The sequence below is a fragment of the Notothenia rossii genome (genome assembly GCF_949606895.1).
Source record: "Notothenia rossii genome assembly, chromosome: 7".
NCBI classification, from domain to species: Eukaryota; Metazoa; Chordata; class Actinopteri; order Perciformes; family Nototheniidae; genus Notothenia; species Notothenia rossii.
Window position 1 is genome coordinate 29,143,457 of NC_136905.1, and position 18,522 is coordinate 29,161,978.

Consider the following 18,522-nt stretch of genomic DNA (forward strand, 5'->3'; position numbering starts at 1 on the left):
ACACCATTGCTATTGCTTTAACTCAGTGGTTCTCAAACTTTTTCTGTCATTCCCCACTTTGAACAGGTGGGCCTTTTCAAGCCCCAACTGTTCCTCATCGCTCCAATAAAATGTTAGGCCAAGCTTAAAATTGTCAAATGTATCGTTCTACAACAGGGGTCTCCAACCTTTTTTAGGATGAGAGCTACTTTCAAAAAATAAAACAAGTCGTGAGCTACTTTTACTCCTCTTTTTTTCCCCAGTGTATATATTTAGCACATTTTAACATTATTATATCCTTAGTTTGCTTACCTTTAACCTTTGTGTGCTGTTTGGGTCTGTGGGACCCGTTTTCAGTGTTTACTAAAATAAAATGTATCCAATTTAATTATTTTAACCTGCTTTATTTTGGGGTGGACCTCACATCCTCTAGGGCAGGGGTAGCCAACACGGTGCCCGCGGGCACTTAGTCGCCCGCATGGGCAACTTGAGTCGCCCGCCAGGCATGTTCTAAAAATATCTCGCCAAGCAAATCCAAAATGTATAAAATAAACAAAACAAAAAAGGAAATGTAATTAAAAGAACCTACCCTATGCATAAACGAAACCTCAATCATAGCGAACCCTATCTACTTACTACAACTCTAAATCTATCTAACACCCCTCCTCCCCCCTCCCCCACAATTAATATCGACCAATCACGTTGTGGCTTGATTTGCGGGACCAGCGTTGCAGTCGGGAAGAAAAGCAATGTGGCACCTCCCCGCTGATTTTCCTTCTGGCAGAATCTACACATCAGCCCCATTGAACAGCCTATCATGCCAGCCGATACCACACATGAGGGGCAGAGTTTTACTGTGTGTGTGTTGCAACTTGCATATATATTTAATGCACTTGACCCACACATACACATGGCGTAATTTCCTTTAAAAAAACAGTTTAAAAGGGGAGTGATTAGTCAAATATGCATAAATGAAAAGATAGAATGCTAACTAAGTAACATAAGATAAGAATAAACAAGTTGAAATGATTTGTTATTGTTTCTGATCATATCCTAAATATGTTTGGGTTATTGAAAAGTATACAACTCCCTTTCATATGAGTGTTGAGAGCTGTATCCATCAATTCATTTTGTGCTCCAGATTGATGCATTTCACTTCAACATTTAAAAAAAAATTCCCCTGGAGGATGTGAGGTCCCCCCCCAAAATAAAGCAGGTTAAAATAATTAAATTGCATACATGTTATTTTAGTAAACACTGAAAACGGGTCCCACAGACCCAAACAGCACACAAAGGTTAAAGGTAAGCATATAATAATGTTAAAATGTGCTAAATATATATAGTGCAAAAAACAAAAAAAAGAGGAGTAAAAGTAGCCCCCGACTTGTTTTATTTTTTGAAAGTAGCCCTCGTCCTAAAAAAGGTTGGTGACCCCTGCTCTAGGGGGATCAGGGGGCATGCACCCCTGGGTAGATTGTTTTTTAAATGTTGAAGTTAAATGCATCAATCTGGTGCACTTTGAGCACAAAAGGAATTTGTGGACACAGCTTTCAACACTCAATGAAAGAGAGCTGTATACTTTTCAATAATCCAAACATCTTTATAATATGATCACAACCAATAACAAATCATTTAAACTAGTTTATTCTTATCTTATGTTACCTAGTTAGCATTCACTTGAGGCCAGGAACAGGCTAGTCACTGTGACCTTTTTACCTGTGCTGGACTATGGTGATTTGATCTATATGAATGCACCTGCCCATTGCCTGGAAAAGTTAGATGCCGCCTATCACAGTGCCCTGAGATTTGTTACTAACTGTAAAGCACTTACTCATCACTGTACCCTGTATGCCAGCGCAGGTTTGCCTTCACTAACTGTACGGAGGCTCAGTCATTGGTACATGTTTATCTATAAAGCCATGTTGGGTAAACTACTAACTTATAATATGCTCTTTGATCTCACAGAGAGTGGCAAGTAGCTATTGCCTGAGGTCCCAGGATGTGTTTTTATTACATGTGCCAAGTGCTAGGACTGGTTTAGATACTAATGCTTTTATGTGTGCTGCTCCTCTAGCTTGGAATACTATACCATTTTTTTTTAAACTGAGCATTTTGGTTCCCTTGCATCATTTTAAAGCTCAGATAGATGAAATGTTATTAGATATCTGTCATTGTGAATAGGTTGCTAATGTATACCCCGGTAATTAGGTTGTATTGATGCCCTTTTTGTTTTCTGTTGTTTTTATGTGTAACCAATGTGCTGCAGGTCTCCCTTGAAAAAGAGACCGTTGATCTCAATGGAATTTTCATCTGGTTAAATAAAGGCTACAAACAAACAAACAAACAAGCATTCTTTATTTTTATTTATGCATATTTTGCATAAACATAGGCCTATTTGTAAAGTGGGGGGACACAAACGGGATTTGGAAAAATGTCACTCTTAAACTCCTTATGAAGTGGTGAGGTGCCGCTCCACATTGCTTTTCTTCCCGACTGCAAAGCTGTTGTGTGTGTGTGTGTGTGTGTGAGAGCGTTTCACATGTGTGTATGAGAGATTTGTACATGTCTGTAAATGATTTTGGTTTCAGTTGTGTGTGTGTGTGAGCAGGCTCGGATTGGCCATCGGGAGATTCAGGACTTTTCCCGGTGGGCCGCTGCCTTTGGTGGGCCGCTGGCTCTGGCATAGGTGGGACGTAGACTTTCACAGCGCCGCTGCGCCGGTACCGCATCTACTGTCGCAAACACCCGGCGGCTCGGCGCTGTGAAAGTCCACCGCCGTTGCGAGTCTCCGGCTGTAACAGTCCACTACCGCCCGCGAGGACCCAGGTTTGATTCTGGCCTGAGGTCCAAAAAATATATTTAAAAAAATAATAATAATAATAATAATGATCTCCCATTCATCACGTCCGTTTGCGATCCACCTATCACATCCCTGCGCCCCACCAGTGGGGCGCGCCCCACACTTTGAGAAACGCTGCTTTAACTAGTGCTGTTCCCAACTGCTATAGAGTATATCATACTCTCAAGCAGGCCATTCTTCTGCAATAACACCCCAAAAGGGTCACAAATGCATGGTTCAATGCAAGTTGATACTTATTTAAACAGTGGTGGTTGAATTCATTTTCCTATTTACAGTGTCAACCCAAAGACATCAAACAACACACAACATACAAAATGACTATTTGTAGAATGACACAAAACACAAACTATTTATTAACTGAAGGATTTGCTGGCTTTGAACGAAGTCATAACCAACTCTTGGAAGATCGCGACAACTGTTTACACATCGTTCAATGGACCAAAATAAATCTCCACAAATCATTTCAAAAAACTGTCTGCTTTTTTTTCTTCTATTTTTGGCAAAAAACACATTGAGAAGCGGCTGTTACCGTGGAGCAATTCCGATATGGATTTAAGGCTTTAAATATAAGTGGTATGAATATTTAAGAGAGATATTTGTCTGGGCTGCTTTGAGGTGTGATCTTCCTGTAATGACAAAGGACTGGGAGAGGGATCATGACTCAAGACAACAGCATCTTAACACAACCAGCATTACTCTGTCACACTCTGTGCCTGCTTAACTGTCGCTATGACAACTGGCTCTTCTGTCAGAAATTTACTTTGATGTCATGATTATCGTGCTTTAAGCAAGAGAGGCAAACAAATTATGGAGATAGACAGATATACAAAAAGGCCACAACACACCAGGGACTAAGGCTCTTTTTGTGAAAGGAAAATAAAAAAGGGGATTTATTGTTATTTGTCCCGACTACAGAGACTACTATATTAATGTTATTATCCTCATAGTGTATGTTTTTCATGTGTCTTTTACGAACTTTGAGATTCTTTGCTGCTTTTATTGTGAAAGAAGGTAAGAAAGAAATAGATCTGAATGATTTAGAGGTGTAATAAAGTTTGCTGTTTTTAGACGGTTCCTCTTGAAAGGGGCCCTATCATGGTTTTTTAGGTTTTCCCTTTCCTGTAGTGTGTTATAGGTTTTGCGCATGTAGATAGTCTCCCACACCCCCCCCTGTCTGAAACACCTCTACTGGACACCTTTGTTTACTTGTGCAACATAGTGACATCGCTATGTAACATTCAAGCTTCTATTGGCTAGTGCTTCAACCAATTGCATGTGATCAAACCGCTGCTTGTGTGTCAGGGGCGGGAGATTCATGTGATTGGTTGTTGGTTGAGTTTCAGACACGCCCGCCGGCAAGCTTCAACGCACGCCGCTGTGTGGACAGGCCGTAAGGGGCAGGACATATCTTAGCGGTTGGCCAATCACAGAGGGTGAAAACAGATGCTGCAGCACAGGCAGTATGTGAAACATAAAGCACCTTTTGAACATTAGAGCATGTTAACATGTCACAGTGGAAGTACAGATTACAATTATGGTCCTGAAAATGAGCATAATATGTCCTCTTTAATGTTGTTACCATAATCTTCATAATTTATGTTTTGAATATCTCCTTTTTGCACAACTTGATTGATTGATGCTTGTTTTTGCAGCGCAAAAGCTCACATTGCTATGACAGAATCACATTGTTTTCTCATTGCGTAATAGATCTGTTTTGAAAAAGTTCATGACATGGATGAAAATTAAATGGATGTAGGATTAATGCACAATATAGCGCCTGCGGTGTTCGAAGGCATAAAATCCAAAAAACAACAACAATGGAGTAATGGCTTTGGTGCAACATGCTGCCCTAACACCTCTCTTGACTGCTTCATTTGCAAATGTAATCCCCTTCTCTTGCTCCTGCTTCTTCTCTCTCTAGAGAGTGTGCTTAGCAGCTAAGGAAACAAATCATCTGTGGGTTGAGCCATTGGCCTTCCCTGCTGGTTCGGTCTCAATCCGCCCATTACAGGCACCAGCCAGGTATTAGGAGGTGAGACAAAACAATGGCAGACCTCAGGTCTTTACACTGCTGCCCACGGAAACCAAATGCTACTAATCTTTCAACACCTACTTACTTAAAGTCGGGCTCACGCAACCTCTTCAAATCTCACAATGTCATTACATGTGATGTAATTTTTAAAAAGCTGTGACAAAATGGGACTTAAGCAAAAGCCAAGGTTAATAACTTTTATTCGTTAAATTACATTACTGTCCCAGTTTAATCCTGATCCTCCTCCACACTTGGCATACTGTATGGGAACAGCGTCTGGCCGGTAATTTCTGCTCTCACATTACTGAAAAGAGTAAAAAGAAGAAACCAAAAATAGAAAATCTGTCAAACATATATGCTATATTTAATTACAGCCTATTAGAGGTGGACATTTTTCATCATGTGGTAACCCAGCATAGCGCCACCAATTAGAAATAATCATTGGGAGGTGCTCAAAAACTTTGTTAGAAAAGAAAAAGGCTAAAATTGCACTTAATTAGTTGCAAGAACATTCAAGCTTTTTTCATATTTTGCGATTATACTATAGCGCTGATTTAAAAGGCCTTTTATGTCGACCTAACCCACTGATCCATGCAGATGTTTTACAGTGTAATTATCACTCCTCCCAACTTGTTGACAGAACGGAGTCGTACAACATTTCACACCTATCAGTTCTGCTTGAATAGAAAATCCAGTTATTTCTAAATGGACTCCCAGGGTGACATTGTTGATGCTGTGGGGATAATGATAGGGTGTAGTGCTGCTATATGGATGGTCAATTATCAATGTCAGACAGCTGAACTTTGTGAACGTAGCCAAACAGAATCCCGATGATCACCGAGCCAAAGCTAATGGTTAAATGAGATGTGTACCTGGAGAGGTTTTAGTGTCAGCCTTGATGGCCACAATCATCTATTTACTTTCTCCGGTTCCAACAGGTTCTCTTTCGCATCGTTGTTAAAATGAGGGCTCATGGTTTCCGGGGGGTTATTATAGAGAAACACAAGAGCCATCATGCTTTGGATATGGCCATGGCAATAAGGCTCTATTAAGAGTGGGACACAGAATACATGACTGTCTAGAAAGCCGTGTGCAAAAGAAAGTCTAATAATAAAAAGTCTAAACTCTGAAAGAGTTTCCCAGCAATCCCATCTACGCAGAAGTATTTTTGAAAAGGCTGAGTATTCAAAAATAAGGTTAGTTTGGATTTACCAAAGACACAAATATCACAAAGGATCTAAAGATTTAAGCAGACGAGCACCTTGTATTGGCGCGATTGCGGCTGTGAGGTAGTTTGGTTTTCTTTCAATTGAAAGTTGAGGGTTCGATGCAGTCAACATGTCGATGCATCTGTGGGTAAGGTACTTAACCCCAAGTTTAATGTGTGTGCATGTTATCTGTTCTTTGAGCAAGGGGCACACTACTCTGTATGAATGAGGTGTGAATGATGACTTTAAAATGTAAACTGAAGCGTCATAAAGACTGGATGAAGAGCTAAATAAATGCAGTCCATTAAACAGTCCATTTGTATTTTGGTAAAAATAAGGTAAAATGTGTTCCAGTGGGGACCTTTCTCCCTGCGTGTGCCTCTCCACCTCTCTTTCTTACTTGCTACCCTTTTCCCTCAACCTATCCTAAGGGAGTGCATGTACGTAGACACGTTAGTTTAGCTGCTATAGGCTTGAACTGTCGGGGACACCTTACTTCTGTTTTACTGTTTGTACCTGTGTACTCTCATGTTCCGAATAACCCAGCTTCCCCCAAATCTCTTTTTTGTGTCTATATCTACGCCGGGATCCTGAGTCGAGGCTGATCCTGTTGCTGTGGTCGTGTGTCCTGGATCCTCTATCCTGAGTACTGGATCTGAGTCCTTGACTTTGAGTCGTGGCTGAACCTGTCTCTGCGGTCCTGCCTCACTCTCATCATGCTACTTCCCTGATGGCTCCCACAAGATTATTGACATCCTCGTGGATTCATCTTCTTATTACAGACACATGCATTTCCAAACATTTGGTCTACCTATGCTGTAAAATGTATTATCTCTTAGATTTACACACGGCATCTATTGCACGTCTGTCCGTCCTGGGAGAGGGATCCCTCCTCAGATGCTCTCCCTGAGGTTTCTCCCATGTTCCCCTTTAAACTGTGGGGTTTTCTCAGGAAGTTTTTCCTTGTACGATGTGAGGGTCAAAGGACAGAGGGTGTCGTATTGTCATACTGATACTCTGTACAAACTGTGAAGTTCAAAGAGACAAATGATATTGGGCTATATAAATAAACATTGATTGATTGATGTGTGATTTTGTCAATGAAGTCTGTTGTGTTTGAAGAGAGCAAAAATAGTTTCCTGTTAAAAGAATCCAACTTATAGATGGATCAAGAAAAGTTAAAGCAACGAAATTATGTTTAATGAAGCATACACTTTTAGTATTTTTTGTTTTCAAATCACCACCTACTATAAACCGAATATGGATAAGTATAATTACATCTTACAACTTTTGAGTAAAAATTACTGAAAAAATAAATGTAATGACTTAATGATGAGGCTAACAGGTAAACAATGTTGTTTGTCCTGTGTTTTTCAGTGAATGGGAATGGTATTCAACGTATAATAAGCAACAACTATGTAAGTCTTACAGACAAGGCTCATGCCAATTCACCAAAAAAACACTGTTATATTTATTGGGTTCAAATGTATTTTTGTGGTATATCAAAACAATTTTAGAGTGTAACATGTACATGTTGTCCATTAAAGTCAAAGTACTGCAGGTTATTAAAGGATATAAATGAACATCAACTCAACATTTGCAAAGTCATCTCCACCTCATCTCTCCACTACTATTTGCAACAAAAATCTGAATATGAAGGAACGAGATGGTGCATTATTCATACCACTGCGTCTCACTACATTTGAGATATGATTATGAGGGGTTGGCTCTTGGCAGTGCCATTATAACGACAAACACACAGGCAGCTCACAAATCACTTATAAAGATAAAAACACATTCTATGCATCCATCATAGAGATAAATCCACATCCTGAGGAATAACAGATAGACTTGTGCACTGCAAAAAAAAAAAAAAAAAATGCAATGTAATGCAAAGCTGAAGGTGATAAATCAGAATGACTTAACAGAGTCCAAAGTCCTGCTGATAAAGGCCAGTGTTCACACAGGTGCCGTTGGAGAAAATTATCCAACACATGCTTCATTGCTTTGATCACATTTGGCAAAAAAGCCTGAATACATTTTCAAGATATTGTTATTCCACTGGCACGAAACAAGACTCTTACCTTGCTGTCGGTGGGAGCCTCTCTCTTTCCTAGGTGCTGGCCCATGCTGCTGACAGAGACTGGAAGAAAAACAGAGAGAAATAAGTTTACACCAGCAGGAGACCGTAAACAGCATATTTATCTGAAGATTATGCTCTCATCCTTGTCCAAAGCAAGGCGGGCTACCTCGTATCATCATCATCACACACACGCAGCTATAAAAACACTGGTTTTTCCACAAGTGTAGCACTCTGTGTTTGGGCTGGTGTGAGAACTATGGATCGGGTTGTAGCGCGCACCAAAAAACGGGTCACTCTTGTGTCAGAAGAGACAAATAATTATTCGCATTATTAGACTGCCAGGCGACAGGCGATAACACAAAGTGGTCGTGGACATCCTGAGCAATGTAGCAGTTGCACCTCTAGTATGAGACTTGGGAGGGCAAACAGGTGTTCAATGCATTCCCACTTTTTTAACGTCAAGCCATTTTTTTAAACATTTGAGTTGGTTTTGGTCAAGAATATTATAAGTTGCAATTTCATATGCAGTAGTATACACTTGTTGACCAGAGTGCAACATTGTTCATCCATTTGGCATTTTAATTTTGTTCTCTCGATTTAAGTATTAATCTCAAAATGTACACACCTTTTTTTCAAATAGTGTTTGCCCCCGTACCAACCTAGAGGTTCCAAATAAATCCTGTGGGAAATACTATTATATGTTTTGCAGTATAAACTAAGCTTTATAAGGGTGGGTATGAGTAACGTATCTATACTGCAGGAAATGGCACTTTAGGTGTTGATTGAGTGGCATGCCATACATCCCCTTGTCTTTTGCTTTTCCTACAATATTGCACTATAACTTGGAGCCCCTTGGAGTAGCTTAGTTTGCACTGAGTTTCGATTACCGGTATAACCTTTCCCAAGAGCTCAAACAAATCAAAAATGGGCAAATGCAACTGAACTTGCTTTCAGTTCAATATTCTGATGTCCTGTGGTGATGAAACACTGGTGTAAAAACACAGCCTTCCAGGGATCAGTTGCTACTTATTTAGTGTCATCCCCCCTTGGATGTGACTCCTTTTTACTAACTTATGATGTTTAATTAATCTCGCAACCTTTCCATTATCTGCTACTACGCCATCGGCTTAAATGTGTAATGGTAAGAGAACAATATCAGTGCTGCTTTTTATTCAAAATGCTGCTCAGTTAACAGCTTTTATGATTCAAGTGATTAAAAACACAAAATCCTTGGTTGTTGTGCACAATCAAAAAGTGAGTGGCACAAAACAGAATGTCAGTGTGTTCTGTGTCAATGTGTCTCAATGCTGTTGAAAACAGTATATGTCAAATAAAGTGCAGTAGCAATAACTCAAAAAAAACAACAACAGGTGTACTACAAAGTGTCTGAAAAGAACAAACATGTGCAGAAAGGTTTATTCCCCTCAAGGGAAAAGGGGAAGAAGGCAGAGCTCCACATGTGAGAAATGTCAGTGCAATAAGGAGAGGTATCAGGTGTGTTAGCTCAAAGATCACAAACTACAACTAAAAACTGTCATACTCATAAAGACGCGAGAAATGAAACATTTGATCTGAAGCAAATGAGAACTGCCATTCACTCGACTATTTGAGGTGAGACAATGTGTAAACACAGTGTTTATCATACAGCAGTGCTGAATATGGTTTGAATAAAAAAACATTAGCCAGCCCCCATCACTTAAAGATAAAAACGTATTTCCTCTGAAGGACCTTTCTTCTGTACTTTCAAATACTCAACGCATGTATTTTTGGCTTTAAGAAAAATGTCGTAACCCTCAAAAAAGGCTTCCATAACCCTTGGGAATTTGAATAATTCCTTTTCTGGACTTTCCCAATGTTATAACAAGACAAACACAACATTTTTTAGGCTGCATTTTGTGCTTTAGTTTGCTGATGTGTTCATTAGAGGGTCCATTGATGGTCCAAACTGATGTTGGCAAAGCCTGCTAACATTTTGGCCGACTGCACAGCCAACAATGAAGGAAACTCTACCAATGCCAACACAATGTTTAAAAGTGGCTTAATTTAGCATTATTATTCAAAACATTGTCTATTCTCAGGTCAATCAGTCCAAAGATTTAAATATATGTTAATACAACTTTTGAGCAATAATGATCCCAAAACAAAACATCCAGCCAAGTCAGCAATCATACACAAACTAACATACACACCTATTATTTAGACTCCGCTTCGAGCGATAGAATGACTAACAAAGCACTTATTTACTAACAAAGGACTGGCTAATCTAAAGCCAGTTGAGTAGCACTTGAAATGTTTTAGCTCTATGAAACCTGATGTACTTGTATGATTCTGTTTTCTTCAAGTTTGTATCTTGTTGGTCGAACGCACTTATTGTAAGTCGCTTTGGATAAAAGCATCAGCTAAATGTAATGTAATTATCTAATTAATATAAAGCCTTGAGAAGTGCAATACATCCATTGTCCTCTGAACAAGGTGCCCAGGGGAGCAGTGTTTACAGTACCACAAGCAGCAGTTTTAGTATTGCTCTCAGGGAGGAATGCAATTAGAATCTAATCAGCTTGAGTTCAAGATGTTTTATCACAACAATATAACTCGAGGTAAAAAGCTCTGCACCCAAAGGAACAGAATTTGCAACAAAAAACAGAAACTAAAAGAGCACCTTAAGCAATTAGATATTCTCCTAGGGACTGGAAAACACTTGCACAAAAGAGTTTGTCCTTTGAAAATCATTCTCATTACGGCCCTGATACATCTCAAAGGAGAGGAGGAGCTATATCTGAAAATAAGTGTATTAATGAGGGACATTTAACAACCCTGGGCAATTTCAGCAGACACAGAGCAACATTAGCATCCATTCAGTCGTCATTCACCTAAAAAAGCAAACGCTTCACAATTCACAAGATGTGCGTCAGACAGTGGCTATTACCACAGCAGATAAGTACTTAAACAGCAAAACAAAAACTATGAAATCTCATAAGTGACAAAAGTGAATAGTATTAATAAATCAAATGTAGTAGAAGTGGTAAAATGTTAAAGGAAAGAATAAGATTGACTGATAGAGAGTAGAGTAACTGAGGTTTGAAATGTAAAAAAGAACATATTACAGTTAAGTTAAGCTAAAACATAGTAATGTAATGAGACAGAATTTAATTTAGACAACATCTTGTAACTAGCCTGGTAAAGAATTAGAAGTAAAAGCCATAGACTTTATTGTTTAGGTCATGATGGGGATATACATTTAATTTAAATTCATAATAGAAAGACATTTGATGACAGTATGTTGGAATTCTGTATTCATTTTTCAGCTTGATAATAGACAGGTAGAAGCAGTATTGCCAGGTGCAATCGATGGGATTTCTGCACACGATCCAAGCAGAGAATGACGTACCTTACATTCACTCTGACAGCATCATGACTTTAGTTGTTTTTGAATCCATAATGAAATTGTATTACATAACGTTAGTGTGTGTCTTTACCACAAACAGGAATAGTTCATTGTTATATTTAGATTTGAGAAAGATTACAAGGATTTTATTTATGAATAACAAAGATGCTCATCAGACATTTCCGAGCTATTGGAAAATGTTATTTAGTTCACCATGAAGATGTCTTATTTTGTTTTTTGTTTTGAAAAGCAGCAGACGTTTGAACTAAAACCAAACGTCACCAATAATGCATAAAATATGTGGAACATGTTGAAGTCAGTATGAAGTCTCCATCAGACAGAAAATATTAGGCTGAGACAGTCTGTGTGTTTGTGTTTGAGGTGGCAACGTTATCAAACACCTGTGTGTGTAAGCCCAGAGATCAAAGGTTACCATGGTGAAGAAGACATTATCAACGTGCGCTAGAATTTGAAAGTACGCAGCCGAAAAAAATCTGCCCCTTCCTTCAGACTTCCTTACAGAGCCCCTCCTCCAACACACACAAACACGCACATGACCAATGAGTGCACGAGATGGAAGGCTGACAGGCAGGTAGGCCATCCAGTTATTTTAGCCGGCCCGGCTAAAATAACTGGTCATGCTTTTTACAGCGCCACGACTTCCACAGATGAATTTTTTTAATGTATTTATTGTCAAAGCATTTAATATATTCATTGCTATTGGGATGTTAAGAGCATTCAATGGAATATAACAAAAAGTGTTTCTGAAGTGAATTACCTACCCTACCTTTAATGGAGACTGAATCTGAATACAATTTTAATAGCTGAATGTCTTGTGATCATTTTAAAGTTGGAATGAAGTCTCTAACTGAAAGTATGTGGAAGGAGTAGCATTTGGCGCACCGTGTAGGTAAAAGGAGATTTGAACGTTCCTCCCATTGAGTTACATTTAAAGAGTTTAAAAAGCTGAATATTTCAAAAGGTATAACATATTTTGAAGAAGTTGAAAGTTTCCCATCATGTGCTGAAAAGGCTGAATATTTTTGACATTTGAATGGTTTCTGTAGCTGAAAGTAGGCTGAAGTTATTGAGAGCCAAACTATTTGGTGAAATATGAAAAAGAAGAAGTTGAAGATGATTAAAGATTTGAAGAACTATAGTGGAATGCTTTAAAAAAAAAAGTAGGCTGAAGTTATTCGAAGGCAAAATATTGGTTGAAAGAAGAACTATAGTGGAATGCTGTTGCACAGCATTTTCGAGCTACTTTTTCTAAATACGTTGGCAATTGCGGAAAATGGGATTTTCCACAAAGAGGCCCTATTATATTTGTTCCCTTTCCTGTAGTGTGTTATATAGGTTTTTGTGCATGTAAATGATCTGCAAAGGCTAAAATCCCAAAGTTCCCTCCAGAGGAAATTTCTCTCCCACACACTCCGTCCTGCCGGAAATGCCTCCATTGGACTTTCTTTACTTCTGTAACATAGTAACATCATTGGTTTTGGCGCATTGGTTAGAGCGTTGATCATCAGATCAAGGGGCGTTGGTGAACCACAGTTCGAAACCCGCCTCGGCCGCCACTGCATCAGGCCGTTGTGTCCTTGGGCAAGACACTTTTTACCCGCATTTGCTCATGTGGGTAGCAGCGCAGGCTGCGCAGAGTGCAGCAGTCTGCAGTGTACACTCTGTGCAGTTGGCTTCCTCCAAGTTTACAGTAAAACAAACTGGTGGCGTGACCAATGGCAATTTACAATTATTAATACTATTACTATTATTAGCATTAGTCTATATTTTGGTTGAAACTAAGCCAGGAAAAAAAAGAAAAACATAAATAATAATAAAAATATATATAAATAAAATCGAATTTAAAAAAATAATTTTCGATTATGGAGATTGTAACGAATATTCGAAAAATCGATGGCATCCCTAGTTGATATGCGTTCAGTTGAGCGTAAAAGCCAATATCACTTTGTTGGCACGTGGGGAGACTCCACCAGGATTCTGTGCGACCGAACATGAGGCCTTGCAGCCAGTTTCGCTCTCCATGTTACACAATCAGATCCTGCGAGGACTTGCAAAACACTGTTGCATAATAGACTGTGGATTGCAGAGAGGAGGAGGGGGCTGATACAAGGCTGCAATTAGAACTGCAGTCATTTTTGCAAACACACTTATTTGCCTCGCCTTTACTTTTTCCTCACACATTGCCCTGTAATTTACAGCGATAGGAAGGCGGTGGAAACGTGCAGTGAGAAAATGTTATCACTCCTACCCAAATTAACCCGTATAAGTCGCTCTTAATTGCCAGGTGTTCTGAGTGCATCTGTTGAAAACATTTCTGTTTGCCTTTTAAATATACCATTTGGATGGAAAAAGCTCTTATGATAGGCCAGCACCTGGAAGAATCCATTACCACTTAGCAGAGTCTGCAGCACATAGGAGCAATTATGTGTCAGATCTGTCCATCACCCGAGGCTATTACATCCTCGTTAGCAGCTGATGTTTTACATGGCTTTAACGCAGATAACAAAAGGAGCTCATTAGTTTAAAAGGAACTTGGCATTTAAACAAACCTCCTACGAAATGTTTGTTTGCAGTACAAACTGAATCATACCTGCCAACAATTTGGTTAGTATAATTTTAGTAACTGATAAAAATGACAATTTTCTTAGTGGGGATAGAGTTAATGTTTATTTCACTGACTGTAGGTCTGTGAATATGAAAGGGATATTACCTTTTAGCAACATAAATCTTCCTGTCCTGTGCAACTGCTGATAAAAAAAGAGAAAGTAATACTTTATGACAAGCACGGCAATAAAACCCTTGGGAGCAATCAGCCTTGGAAACAATATATTTCTGCAAAATGAGGCTTGCTTTGTCAACCTGCAGTAAGTGCATTTTTGCTTTCATTTTTGGAGAAACAATTACAAACAAAGCCAAAATAACAAATGGATTTCACACCACCGGGAACGCGCTGTCTGAAGGATTCTTCCTCAAAGCGAGGGTCGCAGAGCATAAAACAGACTTTTATAGGACTATGACTCACAGAGAAGATGGATGTAAGCAGCCGAGTGAACAATGTGCCATGTTTCTTTGTGTTTAGCTTGTTAGTACATCAAAGTGTCATAAGCAACAGTGAACACATTCAATAACTACTTTCCCACAAAAGAAAACATCAAAACTAGTATATTGAACTAAAGTAAGTAATTAGGGAGCGTTTGGTAAAATGTGGACTTATTAGCAGGCAATTATTAGAAATTAAAAAAAATTACTTCCAGTAGATCAATAAACTTTTGCTGCTTGATGTTGGCCAAAACTGATATTGTGATATATATTTTTAAGTTTTTGTTTATGTTCAGCATCATCCTTTACATAGCCCTAATCTTTTCTATACTAGTGAGGCTGCGTTTTTTATCGCAAACCAATTTTTGATTGAATGGATTTTTTATCCTGTTCTTTGCTTATTGGATGTAGCAATTGTCGACTAGCAGGGCTAGCCTTGGTTGTTAGAAAAATGTTGTGATTGGTGGTTCAATGTGCAAGCAGAGCCTGCAAGAGCATCAAAAACTAATTTTCTTCCAGCCCATAAATCATAGTAAGTTATGTTCTATTGGGTAGACCTCTTCTGAAAATTACTGTAGTAATTTCTTTCAAGCAACAAAAGGTTTCAGCATGAAAGTTAATGTTTCTTACTTGTCATTTTGTTTGTAAAAAACTAATTGTATTTGAATGGATTTACGTTATAGCCCTCCCAACACTGGTCACTGAAGCACTTAACACACAATAGATGTACTTCACTGTAGCCACTGCATGCATATTTGATTTGCTAAGAAGCCTGCCTGGCATTACACTGCGCACATGCTGACAAAACCATTTCTCAGTCTACCACTAAAAGTGTAATTGGCTGGAACAAATGTGCCTCTGTTTGTCGATGTCTGATTCCCTTGTTTCACTTTAAGTTTTCTCTTGTTCGCACAATGCAACAACTTGTCCTTAACCCTCGGGCTGCCCTCAGTGACTGCACCGTGTTGCACTCTACTGAGAGTCAATTACGTAATAAATACAGAGCATGTGTGCGAGTGGATTGGAATCGAGGGGGGCACAAGAGAGAGTGATGAGATGAGAAATAGTGATATAGTAACACGTTGCCTAACAGGGAAAGTACTCTCCTCTGGACAAGAGATTTGAGGTCAAAGGTCAACATCTGTCCCTGAGGGAAGACATCAGCTCTAGCAGTGATGAGTGCTCGCTGCAGGAAGCCTCTCATCCTTTCTCTTCCTTTGACTTCCTTCTGGGATGTTGCCAGAATAGGCCTGCCTTGATCGAGGTAAAGGTGAAAGGGTAACAGTGATAGATGTAAAGAGTTTGTAGTGTCTTTTACTAGCCTTTCCAGAAGCAGAAACACAAAAGCAAAACTGTAAGGAATTAATTGACTGGTGTATTTATCCACCTTGCTTTGGGATGGGTATCGTTTGAAATGTATCGATTCCGATTCCGGTTCTGCTTATCGATTCCGGTTCTTATCGATTCCCCGTTTAGATTCCAAAATTGTAAAAGAAAGAGTTCAAACGTTTAGATAACAAACATATCTTTATTCTTTTAAGCTTTAACTGAAATGTATTGACATTACAAATACAAAATATACGTGCAATACAAATGTATTGCACAATAGCTGTGCTTTCTTTTAACTGAGCTATGCCTGTGGCAAGCTATTAACAGGCATTACACTGTGCCTTGTCTTTTTCTTTTTTAGTGTAGTGGAGCCTCACTTTAGAGCATTTCGCGATCCATCTTTGGTGTTATGAAGTGACTGAGCTTGTGAACTGTCTATGGGAGGGCGGTGGGAACCTCGCTGCGGGGCAACTGTGGACCTCTGTCGCCTGTCAGCACAACTTACATGATGCCGTTATTAAGGGCGGTGCCGGCCGTCAACGGCCCGCTGACGACTGGCCGTTCTGTGTTTCCCCAGGTCCGCCCCGTATTCCACCGGGTCACCAAGGCGCAGACGGAACCACTGGAATACAGGGTCTACCGCGTTTGGGAACCGTTAAGCAGAACCGAAATTGTGTATTTTGTATGGGTAGCCGGTATTTTCTTATCAGTTCTCATCTGGAACCATGTTTCGGTTCCCAACCCTAACCTTGCTATTGTTAGCATTGTGTTTAAAGACATACACCAATTTGTGTTCACGTTGTCACATTGGCAATTTATTTGTCTTTGGTTGAGACGATCCCTAGATTAACACGTTCAGATACAAAGTAATCCTCCAGGAATTACACATGTGATGGCCAACATCCATGTTGCAGCCAGATTAAATTAAACATGTGTCCTGATCACCTTGCTTTGTTTAGCTGGTTCCCCAAAATGTTGGCATCCTTGCTGCATGAGACAACCATTCAGATGAATGAGAGGGCTGCGTTTTTGATGCAGAGTTGCTATTGGTCTAAACGTGGCCTTAAATTTGACCTTATAAACATTCTAAAGCTAAGAGTATCTAACAGTACCCTGTAATTCAAGAAAAATGCTGCATCTTTTCTCCTTTGTCTTCTATATTTAACATGAATTGCAGTGCCAGGAAAATAATCATTGAACCCATCTGCTATCTGTCAGATGACAATAAAACCTCATGGGCAATTGGACAATATTCCAGGTTTTTTCTTTTAATGGGCTCTTTCGAGTGCCGGTCATTGGGTACAGTGCAATTAGACATTTGAGACTTGACAATGGAATTAGAATAGAGACAATGCATACCACAGTATTGCATTCATACACATATATCTGTTTTTATAGAGTAATACAAAATGTAATAATTTTCCGATGAAAGAGGGAAGAAGATTTGATTTGGCCATTTCTCACCGCTCTCAAAATTGATTGATTATCTGCATGCAATTACTGTAAAATTATTACATTTTGCCTGTTTGAACGCGATTAGTTTTACCATCAGTCTTCTAGCAAAGTATTATTTCTGCAGCTATCAAATGTATATTAAAATTTACTTTTTTGTCAAATGAAACCATTAAAAAGTTAGCCATTGACGGAATTTTCAACCACGGGTAGATTAATAGGGTATAGCTAGTGCATACATCTGAGACTGTTGTCATTATCTGCCTGGAAATGAGAAGCCTTTGTCTGTCCACCATTCTTTTGTTCCTCAGAATTCTGGTTTTAAGAACAGAGAACAGAAAGCTTTTCAGGCCAAGCATCAGTAACTTAAGAGAGAGGGACTTCGCTAACGGCTGGTGACTTTTGATGCATCAACATTTTTCTTAGAAGGGGATGTTTGTACCAACAGGCAGGAAAGTGACAAAAATAACTAAACAGGAAAGACAAAAACAGCTGTGGTACTAAAGGTATCTGCAGATTGTTAAGAACTTTTTCAATTGAGTCATCTCAGAAATATTTGTCTAATCACCGACAGATTAAGCCCTGCGTTTACATCATCACTGCTATTATGACACAATCGTGAAAACTTTTAGATAACAATGCCAGTCTGGTTTGAAGTCAACAATGTAAATAAGCGAGGACAGTCATATTTAGGACCAGGCTAGAAGAGAAGTCAGAGTTTTGTCGGCTCAGTGACCGTTCAGCCGTGAAGGTCTGTTTGCCTGTGGGCCCCAGCTGCCCGTCTGAACAACCAGGGCTGCTGCTATCTGTAGCTTCCTCTCTCGTAACATGAGTTAGTTGTGCTTCCCATGTCATTCTTGCGCACATACTCAGATGTTGTTTTGCAGGAGGAGGAGGGGTTGGTGTACAGACAAATATTCAGCTGTTATTCTTCACAACTTCTTTACATTTTTGAGAGGACCGCTGTGGGACTTCTCCCTTGAACAAGCACATATGGCTCTGAAAGACAATTACTGGGAAAAAAATACTCCCATGGGTCCAATGCTGTGTATAGATACTTGCTTGGTTAATTATATTTGTTTTGCTTTGTTATGCATGGACACCTCCTGTGAATCCCTGGGGCGTTCTAGTGAT

The 18,522-nt window shown here is 39.4% G+C and overlaps 1 protein-coding gene across 3 annotated transcripts in view; it reads right to left on the reverse strand.

Moving 5' to 3' along the window:
* LOC307047614 (myelin basic protein-like) overlaps positions 1-18,522 on the reverse strand; it is a 143,560-nt gene that overhangs the window by 46,063 nt on the left and 78,975 nt on the right. For all 3 annotated transcript variants that reach the window (XM_079694635.1, XM_079694637.1, XM_079694636.1), the window contains exon 2: positions 8,164-8,222. In XM_079694635.1, the coding sequence (XP_079550761.1) occupies positions 8,164-8,222 (59 nt within the window). The remainder of the gene's footprint in view (positions 1-8,163; positions 8,223-18,522) is intronic.